Source organism: Mesoplodon bidens (genome assembly GCF_964165515.1).
Source record: "Mesoplodon bidens genome assembly, chromosome: 7".
NCBI classification, from domain to species: Eukaryota; Metazoa; Chordata; class Mammalia; order Artiodactyla; family Ziphiidae; genus Mesoplodon; species Mesoplodon bidens.
The window spans coordinates 91,955,621-91,967,940 of NC_138164.1; the positions used below are offsets into that span (position 1 = coordinate 91,955,621).

At 40.5% G+C, this 12,320-nt stretch overlaps 1 protein-coding gene across 1 annotated transcript in view; it reads left to right on the forward strand.

Annotated features, from left to right (window-relative positions):
- The first annotated feature begins 6,317 nt into the window (after positions 1-6,317).
- Positions 6,318-12,320, forward strand: part of CAT (catalase) — a 37,392-nt gene continuing 31,389 nt past the window's right edge. The window contains exon 1 of the mRNA XM_081241358.1: positions 6,318-6,447. Coding sequence (XP_081097484.1) covers positions 6,382-6,447 — 66 coding nt within the window. The 5' untranslated portion in view covers positions 6,318-6,381. The remainder of the gene's footprint in view (positions 6,448-12,320) is intronic.

The window sequence follows — 12,320 nt, forward strand, 5'->3', positions numbered from 1 at the left end:
GGTTCCCTTTTCTCCAGATCCTCTCCAACACTTATTATTGCCTCTCTTTTTGATAATAGCCATCCTAAAAGGTATAAAGTGATATCTCATTGTGGTTTTGATGTTCACATCCCTGATGATTAGTGATGTGGAACAGCTCTTTGTATACCTGTTGGCTATTTGTAGGTCTTCTTTGGAAAATATGTCTATTTGGGTCTTTGCCCATTTTTTAATTGGCTTATTTGCTTTTGTTTGTTTGTTTTTGTTGTTGTTTTTGTTTGTTTGTTTGTTATTGAGTAGTATGAGTTCCTTATGCATTTTAGATTTTAACCCTTATTTTTAAATTGTTAATTTGTAGCGGTTGGATGATTCCTTCCAGCTTAGTCGATTGTCCTTCGGGAACAGTTGATTGACTAATTCCTGAAACTGTGATCTTGTTAGCTTGAGAAAGACTAGATGATAGGGTCCAAAGGGCAGGGATCATAACAGTTTATGAATTGTTGAACCCTAGAGGCTGCCCAGGTTGATCCCAAATAAAAACCTTTTGAATGTTGAACAACTGAGGGCTTACTAGCTGGCTGCATTCGATTTTCAATTCAGAGCTAGCTCTACTTACAGCTCTTAAGCTATAAATCTAAAAGTTAATAATTAGTGCACATTTGGGGGAACAACAAAGGGAACTAAATTCTGCAGTGACAGCTCCCATTGATGTAAGGCACGAGGATTCCAATACTCCAGCCTACCATCTACAGGTTAGATCATTTTGTGATTTATACTGAAAGCTCCATACGTTAAACAAAGGTCTTTTCTCAAGGGAACAGATGTCTATTGTATTAATGTTGTCTCACTTAACAATAACTGACTTCTCCAGTGGATCCTGATGCTTTTTCTTCCCCCTTCCCCCTGGCACCTACCACCATCACCACTCCCATGCCAGTGGCAGTTTTCTGTGGGTTCAGATAGAAGATCAAGCCCCAGGAAAAATTAAGGAAAGGCAGGAATTGTGTTGTTGGTGCACACTACTCTCAGACTGACAAAGTGCAGCCTCAGCTCCACCCCCAGGGAGCCAGTTTAACTGTGTGTTCTATAATAAGACTGCCCAATGGGCTGGTCATGTTCCAGAAAGGGTGAGGAGAGTTACAAAAGCCAACTCTGCCTTTAGTTCAGGCCAGCCAGTAAGCAGCAGAGGGATTCTTTTTTCTAAATTCAGTTCTCAAAAATATGAGGACTTCGGCCCTCAGTATTTAATAATATTTTTTTGTTCACAATTTCCTGTTTTAGAGCTCAAAATATTCATGTCAAGTATCTGAGGTTTGCAATTCTTTCATTTCCTAGCCAATGGGAAGTTGGAAACCACTGTAATTTTCCAAGGAAGCTTGCCTCATCATAATCACCTTCTATCTTAAATGATGTTTGGCAATGTTGAGATTGAGAGTTCCAATATGCATATTAATTTCTCAATAAATAAGTCATAGTTAGATATATTGTCATTGTTTTCCTTCTTTATTTTTCTGATATGTGCCTTCAGAAGTGAGGTTCAACACCATGGAACTTGGCTTCTATTAACATTCACGTGGACCATACTGACATCTCATTAGCTAACTTCCAAAGTGACTCGAAGACAGCTATTATTTCTTTTCATAAACAAATCACAAATTAAAGAATTTTAATATTAGTTCTTCTGTTTGGATGCTTCAATAATTTCTAACATTAACAAAAGAAAGCTCTTTGGAGTCCTCAGTAATTTTTAAGAGTGTAAATGGGTTCTAAGGTCAAAAGTTTGAGAACTACTGCCCTGTACCATGCTGGTTGGACAAGTATTGTCCAACACAGTGCTGTAATATCTACAGAAAGTGTCCTTTAAAATGCATCACATTGAAGTAAGCCAGACAGAGAAAGACAAATATATGATATCGCTAACATGTAGAATCTAAAAAAAAATGATACCAATGAATTTATTTACAGATGAGAAGTAGACTCACAGACATAGAAAACAAACTTATGGTTACCAAAGGGGAAAGGGGGGGGAGGGATAAATTAGGAGTTTGTGATTAACATATACACACTACTATATAAAAAATAAATAAGCAACAAGGACCTATTATATAGCACAGGGAACAATACTCAATATTTTTTAATAACATATATATATACATATATATATATATATAACTGAATCACTTTGCCATACACCTGAAACTAATACGACATTGTAAATCAACTGTACTTCAATAAAAAATAAATACATAAGATACATCACATTATTTTCCTTTTTATGAGTTGTATCAGTCAGAATTCCTGCAAAAAACAGCACACTCTGAAGGGAAAATTGTGGAAATTTTCATGAAGGGACTGTACAAAAAGGGTGAAGCACCTGTGACTGTCAGGTAGGCTGTGCCATTCTTGGGTCTGAAGAGGCAAAGAAAAAGAGTGGTTTCTGGAACCAGTTATACCTGTAGCTGTAGGAAATGATGCTTCTAAGAAATCAAGGAAACATGGCTGGGTAGGCTGGCAGTGAGCTTGGTAGGAGTGGATCCCGATCTTGTGGGATTCAAAGCTTATATAATTTGCACTGCCTCTTTAAGGAAAAGAACATATACTTAGGCACAAAAATCAACCTTTATTTACAATGGTAAAATAAATCACAACTTACAAATTTGAATAATCTGACAAGTACCATACACATCACAGAATTCCCCCAAAATAGCATAATATTTCATTAACAGTCTGACACATTTCTAAATTTTTTTTTTTTTTTCATTTTGACTGCATACTTTTTGGTCACCTCTTTATGTACCAAAAAAGGTCATAATTTTTAATAGAGAGAATAGAAAGGTAATTCAGTCTTTCCTCTAGCATAGCTTGTCAAAATTTGTGTTTTTTTGTTGATAGCTTAGAAAAGTTTTGTTTCAACTTTATTCCTTACTACTGGTAATGCCATTTAAAATTCATGAACTGTTGGGAATTCCCTGGCAGTCCAGTGGTTAGGACTCCACACTTTCACTGCCGGGGGCCCAGGTTTGTTCTCTGGTCGGGGAACTAAGAGTTTTTCTATTTTTGGCAGCGCAGCCAAAAAAAAAATTCATTAATTGTTGTCTAATTTGGGGAAATCAATACTAACTGGCTTTCATATAGGACTTGTCAAATTTCAGGGCATTTCCCATGTTCTTTTTTTTTTTTTTTTTTTTTTTTTTTTTGCGGTAGGCGGGCCTCTCACTGTTGTGGCCTCTCCCCTTGCAGAGCACAGGCTCCGGACGCGCAGGCTCAGCAGCCATGGCTCACGGGCCCAGCCGCTCCGCGGCATGTGGGATCCTCCCAGACCGGGGCACGAACCCGTGTCCCCTGCATCGGCAGGCGGACTCCCAACCACTGCGCCACCAGGGAAGCCCTCCCATGTTCTTTTGAGGTGGGCTACTCCTAAATACTCTTTGAACTGATCATATGTATTAACCATTCTTGCTGTGATACTGTATTGTGAATTTTATGTTATTTTCATCATCATCATTTTTTTAATGTCAAACCAGCAAGAAATTAATAAGAACCTAAGCAAGTGTGATTAGGGAAGACCATTTCTGGCCAAGGGAAGAGCATGAGCAGTGCAAGGTTCAACAAAGTCAAGAATCTTAGCTTAGTGGAGTGTGGAGTACAGATAGGGCAGTGGTGGGAGATAAAGACCAAATGACAAGACAACAAAGTGTGCTGGAGTTTGAGAGGAATCAAAGGCTCAGTGAGGCTCATCAGAGAGAGAAAAGGCCACACAGATACTTGGTATCAGAGTCAGACATAACTCTGCCACTCTCTAGCCTGTGAAACTTTATGAATAATAACTAACTATATATGGAAGAGACTACAAGTCACTTAATTGTATTCCACTAAACCCAACTAAATGAATCTCCAGCTCAATGTCTCCTTAACAGAATGCCAAAAATAACTACAGGCACTCCAATGACACCTGATAAGAGAAGTAGTGTGATGGAGGGGAATTCAGAATCAAAAGAGACTGAGGTCATATTCAATCATGGTTAAATATCTCACTCTAATTTTATGAAAACACATTGCGCATAAGCACATGGTGAGGACACCTCCCAGAAGTTTGGAAGGAATGTGTGTAGGTGAGGAATTCTAAAATGTAAGCTTCATTAACTTTGTTGTAAATCCGACTTTGGAGCTGATGTAATGAATACTTTGGCCCCTCTCTCCTCCTAAGTTCTCATCTCATGCCGGCCCACCATTGGCTGAACTCAACAAGAAGGCAGGGTATCATGGGACCGAGTGGATGATAAAAATCAAGATTCCTGGAATACAGATTAGGATTGAGAAGGGTGGAGAGTGGATCTGGAGGGGCAAACAAAAAAATGCCTACTTTTCAAGAGAAGCAGATAAGTTAAGTGGTGATCTGGAGAGGGAATTGCATTTGATTCAACTCATGGTGAAAACTAGAAAGAATCAAAAGTCCTACCGCTGAGCAGCTGAGGCCCAGGAAACAAAGGGCCTTTAAAATAAGGAGACATATGCATCAGTGGGTCCAGGAGATGAGATTTACACAGAACCACTGGAGAAATCATGTACATTATTGAATACTTGAAAGTTGTCTATGGGCACTGTGTTTTTATTTCTTACTTTAGGGTTTTCTAATAGGTCTGGTAATCATAATGTGACTTGGCAAAAAGTTTTGGTAGCCCTCCCTAGCTCCTTTCACTTAATTTAAACTTGAAAGACTTATTCTCATGCAAATAATGTTAAACACAGTGGTTAGATTTCCAGTTCTATTCACAAAAATCCTTTTTCATACAAATGTGACTGAACTAGAGTCCTAACAGTATGCTAACATTTCAAAGACAAGCTCAAGCATAAAAAGTGATATGAACCCAGAATTCAAAGAAAAGAGTGACAGCCTCTCTGGAATAAGGCAATCCCTGACCACACGAGGATGGAAACAACTGAGGGAAGGGAAGATCTGAACAATAAGTGTGATGCCCTATGAGTGGGAGGTTCACATAGTGGAAGAAAAATCTATGATGTGGCCTCAGGATGAGAAGTTGTAGGAGTACAGGTCTCTGTTGAGGTCTAGGTCTAGGAGTCCCATTTTTTTCCCTAGCTTTATTATGCCAAGGCAATTGTCTCCAACTTTGTAGACAATCTCTCTAGCTGGGGACAAGCAAGTCCTCCTTTCACACTTCATCTAATTAAGCATCTTGACGTGAGTAAAACACCAACTGAAGATATTTTCATAGAATAAGTCATAGAACTTGTTTGCATCTTTGAACTCTTGAGCAATTTTCTTCCGGAATATCACAAAATATATTCTGCTTTTTCACTTATTAAAATGCACTGCTCGAACACCTCAAAAAACAGCCCCATTAACTTACTGAAGAGATTTTCTAAACTCCATGCCAGCATTTCTACTAATAAATAGTGGGTTTGAGCATCTTAGTTAACTTAGTTAATTATTCTACATCAGGAGCAAGCCAACCTCTTGATGCTTGTTTATACTGTCATGGTGGGGAGACTTCATTGACCTTTAATGTCTTTTTGTTGTGAAGATTAAGTGATAGAGTCTGGCAACCATCAGCAGTGTCTAGCACATAGTAGACACTCAAAAATGGGAAAGTTCTGAACCAAAAAGGGAGTCTAAAAGGTTGAATTTTCTTCCTATGTATTTTAGACTATTAAGATCATTTAGAACTTGCCAATATTTTGCTTTTCTGTGTTTTTTAAAAAGGCACGTCTTTCTGTGCATAATCTCTAACAAAGAAAAAATAACGCAACATTTGAGAGTGTGACCACTGGTCATACTTAAATGCAGAATCAGTGTATGCATTTATTCCAAATTCCATCAATCCTTCAGTTGCAAACAATATTAACATTAGAACATGACAAAACTTCATTTTGCACAGATGAACTCAACCCAGGATTTCTTTTTCTTTTTTTTTAAGAGCTGAGAGCATATTTACGGAGTTCAAAGCCGCACCCAGCAGGACCTAAGCGTTCCCTCAACAAAACTGGCAGTCCACCAACCGCTGCGTCCCAGGGCACCGTGAAGGATGTTGATAAACCGAGGAGAGAGTCACGTCCTGGTACTCGGGGCCCCGGCCCTAGGTTCCTTAATCTCGAGGTTAGGGGGTCGGAGCCGCGGGGCTCCCCACCTTTTCCAACCCCTCCCCAACCTCTCCCCAACCTCTCCCCAACCTCTCCCCTCCGAGTCCCAGCCCCGCCCCTATTTGGTTTCCAATCCCATCCTGCCTGGCGCTCGAGCGGCCAATCAGGAGGCGGTCCCGCCAAGGGGGGCGGGACAAGGGCCGGAGCTGAGGGGCGGAGTCTGAAGAAGCCAATTTCAGCCGCGGGGCTGGCTGGAGACGCGAGAGTAGAGGTACCCTGCAGCGTTCTGCAGCGCCAGACACCATGGCGGACAGCCGGGATCCAGCTAGCGACCAAATGAAGCTCTGGAAGGAGCAGCGGGCAGTGCAGGTACACCCTGCGCTCTCTGAGCCGGCCCTACGGTCCGCGCAGAAAGCTAGGTGTCCGCGAGTAACCGCCCCTGCTTCTCCAGCGCGGCGGTTCGGTGGGGCAGTACCACAGATAACGGGCGGGTTGTGTGTGTGTGTGTGTGTGTGTGTGTGTGTGTGTGTGTGTGTGTGTGTGTGTGTGTGTGTGTGTGTGTGTGTGTGTGTGTGTGTGTGTGTGTGTGTGTGTGTGTGTGTGTGTGTGTGCGTGCGCGCGCGCGCGCTGCCGTTCGGTCTTATATTCGCAGGCAGGAGGGGAGAGGGTTCTGGGGCGGTGGGCAGCAGGATTTGTTAGGGCCGCAGGTCGCGGGTGGTTGGCTTATAATTTTGCGCTTTTGCCAGCTGGGACAGAGGTCGCAGCTTGAGGCAGGAGTGAAGGCTCATGGGGAAAGAGGCAGAGAGCTGCAGCTGCAAGAAAGGAAGTGAGGGGGGAGGTCAGAACAAGCTCTAGCTTTGCCCTTGCTGAAACAGTGACTACCAGCTTTCCTATTTGTGGGGTACCAGGGGGACAGGGACCGTGTTTTATCATGTCGACGTCCCCAGCACCGTACACACAGCATTAAACGACTAAATAAAAAGATTTTTATACCCATGATTTCGTTTGCACTTAAAAACACCAAGTCTAGCATTTTAGAGCTAGAAGTGAACTTAGTGATTAATTAATGCGCTTATTTACACGTATGCTTTGAATGCCAGCATGTGCTAGGAACAGTGCTGGGTGAGTGGTACAAATTCCAATGAGGCCAGAGTTGCACCACCCAGAAGCTCCAGGTCCAGTCTGGGAGACAAGACAGATAAACAAATGATTACCATCCAACGTGGTGAGGGCGCTAATATAGGTTATCTGCAGAATGAAAGGGAGTGACTGACTGGGCTGGCAGGCTTCTCAAAGCAGGTGACATCTGAACAAGCGCTTTAAAGATGAGTAGGATTTCAGCCCAGTGGTGGTGGGCCAGGCATTCCTGGCCTGTACCCTGGGGTGCAGAGCCTTAAAGGGCATCTCTGAGGAGGTTGCATGGGATGAGAGCATTTATTATTATTTTTTTAATAGATCTTTATTGGAGTATAATTGCTTCACAATACTGTGTTAGTTTCTGCACTTCAGTTTTGAGTGTTCTTTTGTCACATTGGCCCAGAGAGTCTGAGGGACTTGCCCAGTTCCCATGGTGGCTGGTTAATGGCAGAGAGAGGACTAGAGTCATGCTTTCCTTGTCTTGTCTTTCTTAAAACCAGGCTAGTGTTAATGAACTAGTATTAATGCTGAGTTCCCATGGATTGCCTTATAGTTCCCTGTTTGTGAGAAGGCTGCCATTCTCTTCTAAGAGCCTGGAAAATTTATCATTTTGTTCCTTATATGCTACTAGGGTATTTAGTTCTTCATGAGTTCTTAGTCAAAGTGACCCAGAGAGACTTAGCATCTTATCGATCAAGGACAAGCAGCTAGTTAGTGGCAGGGTCAAGATTAGAACTCAGCTTCTTGGGGCCAGGACTCTCTCCATACCCAGTGGTTGCTGCATCCTGGTTCACATGGAGGTTTTCATGAATACTCGGTGAACTGAAAAAAATATGGACAGTGTAGTGAGTTTTTCATAAAACAAAATGTATTCTCTTTAAAGGACTCCCCTGAGACTAGCTTGCCTCTTCACTGTTTGGGAGAATCATTAACTGTTGTTAAGTCCTTATGACCTCGCTGGTGATTTACCCTACCTGGCCACCGTTGTGGGAAACAGCTGGCTCGCAAAGCACATCTATAATTTGGGCACTTCCGGGTGAAATACTGCTGTCTCCTCTGCCCATGCATCTCAGTGCACTGTTTACATTGTCCTGATTGGCAGCCACATTGATGTCTTGTTGTTCCTTACTTGAGCTGCTCTGAGTGAAAACTGCTTATTTCTTTGAGGTGACTCCCCCCACCAAATGGAATTTTGCATATGTCACATGGCCTTTGTAATTTTCCAGTGCTTTCTTTTGAAAATTTTCAAACATTCAGAAAAGTGGGAAGGATTGTGTAGTGTATGCCCACATATCCACCACATTTTTTTTGCTGTGTATTTTTTATTACGTTATTCCATCTGTCTATCCCTTCATACATCCTTTAACCTGTGTTTTGGAGGTGCATTTCAGAGTAAGTTGTAGACATCAGCAGACTTGACTCAGCATGCAAATTAACAGCATTCGATGCTTATTTATGTTAAGGCAAAACTTATATACAAGGAAATATACAAATATTAAGTGCACCATTATTATATACAAGGAAATATACAAATATTAAGTGCACCATTATTATATACAAGGAAATATACAAATATTAAGTGCACCATTCTGTGCTTTTTGATAAATATAAACACCTGTGCATCCGGTTCCTTTATGAAGGTACAGAAGATTCTCATTACCCTGGAATGTTCCCTCATGCTGTTTCCAGTCTTTTCCTGCAACCCCTGCAGTCTTGCCCCAGGCACCCATGTTGATTTTCTTTTTTAACCATCGATTTATGTACTTTTTGTGTAATGCTGCTTTCATTCAGCAAATATGTTTTAAATTTAAAAAAATGTTTTAGAATTCATTCACGTCATTACATGTATCCATGGTTCTTTATATTGCTGAGTAGGATTCCACTGTATGGTTAGACCACCACATGTTTATCCGGTTGCTGGGCACCTGGGCTATTCCCAGTGTGTGGCTGTTATTAATAAAGGTTCTATAAAGAATCTTGTATAAATCTTTTTGTACACATATGCTTTTATTTCTTTTAAAACATACCTATGAGTAGAATTGCTGGGTAAGTGAGTAAGGTAATTGAATGTCTTGTGAGAAACTCGTAAGCCTTTTTCCCATGCAGTTGTACCATTTTACAGTTCCATCAACTGAGTTTGAGAGTTCCAGTTGCTCCACATCCTGCCATCTTTTGGTATTGTCATTCTTTTAACTTAAGCCATTCTGGTGGGTAGGAAGTGGTATTTGCATTGCTCTGATGACCAGTGATGCTGAGCATCTTTTCATATGCTTATTTGACCATTGGTATATATGTCTTTGATGTATCTGGTCAAATCTTTTGTCCTTTGAAACATTGGATTGTTTGTCTTATTATCCTTAATTCATAGCCCATATTTTAAGTACAGTCATGTATGGGCCAGGTGCTGTAATAATATTATACATCCCAAAGTGTATAATGGCATAAACATATTAGAAGTTTATTTCTCTCTTACATGATTAGCCAAAGTGGTTTGAGGTTGAAGAAGGGGGTAGTGAGTACTCTGCGGCCCACAGTTATTGAGGGCTGCAGGCTGAAGGAGGACTCCCCGTTGTCAACACATGGTTTCTTAATGTTGCCCTTGACATCACTGTCTAGTCACAGAAGGTTAAGAGCATGGCGGAGAGTGTGAGGGAGGTTTAGAGGCCAGGCTGGAAGTGCTGTAGGTCACTTCTACTCACATTCCATTGTCTAGCACCCTGTCACATGGCCACACCTACTGTGAGGGAGGCTGGGAAGCATAGTCTACCTCTGTGCCTAGGTAGCCAACCCTACTACATTGTATCCAAACATACGTTCCACGTGGTGATGATCTCTCTAGCCATTTTCTTGTGATGTGGTGATGAGCAAACAGACATAATCTCTTTTAAAAGGGTATGTCCTTTTTACTTTCTGACTTTAACATATTCTTTCTGTTAGAAAATTATGACAGTAAAGGGTGGTATTTTTTAAAAAAATCTCCACTTGCTTGGCAAATTTTTTTTTTTTATAAGTGGGCAGCTCTGTGTCAGTATCCTGCCTCCCACCCCCAGTTTGTTTTTATTTTTTCTGGATTGTGAGAGCTTTAAGTTATGGAACGACTGTTGGAGGGCACCCTGCTGTCTCCATCCTCAAGAACTAGATGCCGAATGTCAAGCTGGGTGTCTCCTTCTTTAGGACCTTTGTCAGCCAGCATGAAAGCAATTTTTTGAGCATCTCTCCTTGTGGGAATATTTTGTTGCTGACAAGTGAATTGGGATCTTTGTGAACTTTAATAAGCGAGCGATGAGTGAATCACATATGTTCATAGGTATGACTTGGATCTTCTTAAAAACTTTATTTTTTTTTTCTGTCAAAATACCTTGAAGGGAGGGAGGTGGTTCTCCATGTATTTCCAGTCACTCTGAATGGAACTTAGATGGAAACTTTGTTGTTCATTGCTTAGAGTGCCACTGGCTCTTCCTTTGGGATACTTAGGGTACTTGTTAGCCTCTGATCCCTTAAAAACTGAAGAATTTGAGCATTTCAAGGGAACCTTTTTTTTTTAACAGTTCCCTTATTACTTGGGAGAGAGGTTGGGTCTTATCCCATCCATTCCTGTCAATGAGTCATAAGACAGAGCCTTTGAGGGTTTATGTATTTTTTAGGGTAACTTGATAATAACTGCATTGACGTTACACTGCTAACATTCAGGCTGGAGAAGTAGTGACTCAATAACTTCTTGTGCACACGTGCTTTCATTTCTGGTGGCAACGACCTAGGAATGAGACATAGTATGGCAGAAAGAGAGAGAGACAGATGGACATTAGGAGAAGCTGAATTAAAATTTCTAAGCTTTTACTTCTTTTAGCCAACATCTAGACCACTCTGTATTTTTTTCCTGGTAAGAAAAGAGAGGCTGATTGCGAAACATAAAACAAGCAAATATTTATTTTTGTTTATTTTCTCACTTTTGTTCTTCATTTTCTTTCTGGTACTGTGACTACTGTAGCTTCTACTACAAAGAGTAATGAAACCTTTTATATTTGTGGATCAGTTGTCCTTCATTTTTTGAGCCTTTCTCTCCTCTTATTCCCTACTTTTTTAAAAAATTGAAGGACCAGAGCAATTCCCAGTGCTATCAGATTTATTTAGTAAAGTCAGTTTCAAGACAGTGAAAACCTCTTTTGCAGTAGTTATTCTGTATATTTTCAAGGTTCTTTTCTTGGTGGGATTATTCTAATTGTTTGCTAATTATTGAAAACCAGTATCAGTGTATTTTAACCATATCTTGCTGGATGTGGACAACTCACCAAGAAGAGAGGAGAAAAATATTAGCAACTACTGTGACATGTTTCCTCTTAGAAAAAATAATACAAAAGTGCCTTGCTGGAAAAACAAACATTTCCTATTTGAGTGAGGGAGGAGGTGTGTTCAGTCAGTCTGTGCTCAGCCATCCAACCATGTGACCTTGAAGTCTGACATTTATTTATCTTCCTTGTAGAAGGCAACTTTTTAGTTTTTTCTGGAATTAAAACTATCCACTAGAATCTAAGAAAATGATACAAATGAACTTATTTACAAAACAGAAATAGACTCACAGACATAGAAGGAAAATTTATGGTTAACAAAGGGGAAAGTGGGCAGGGGGGAGGGATAAATTAGGAGTTTGGGATTAAGATATACACACTACTATAAATAAAAGAGATAACCCACAAGGACCTACTGTATACTGTATAGCATAGGGAACTATACTCAATATCTTGTAATAACCTATAGTGGAAAGGAATCTAAAATATATCTATATATCTATATATATCTATATCTGAATCACTTGTTGTATACCTGAAACTAACACAATATTGTAAATCAACTATATTTCAATTAAAATTTTTTAAAAAAGCACAGTCAATGGAGTCCATCCAGACCTACTTTAAAAAAAAAGTGATTACTGATAACATTGGATTAATATCTACCAATAAAAAAAAAAGAACAAAATAACCTACCCACTAGGGACTTCCCTGGTGGCACAGTGGTTAAGAATCTGCCTGCCAATGCAGGGAATACAGGTTCAAGCCCTGGTCTGGGAAGATCCCACATGTCGCGGAACAACTAAACCCGTGTGCCAC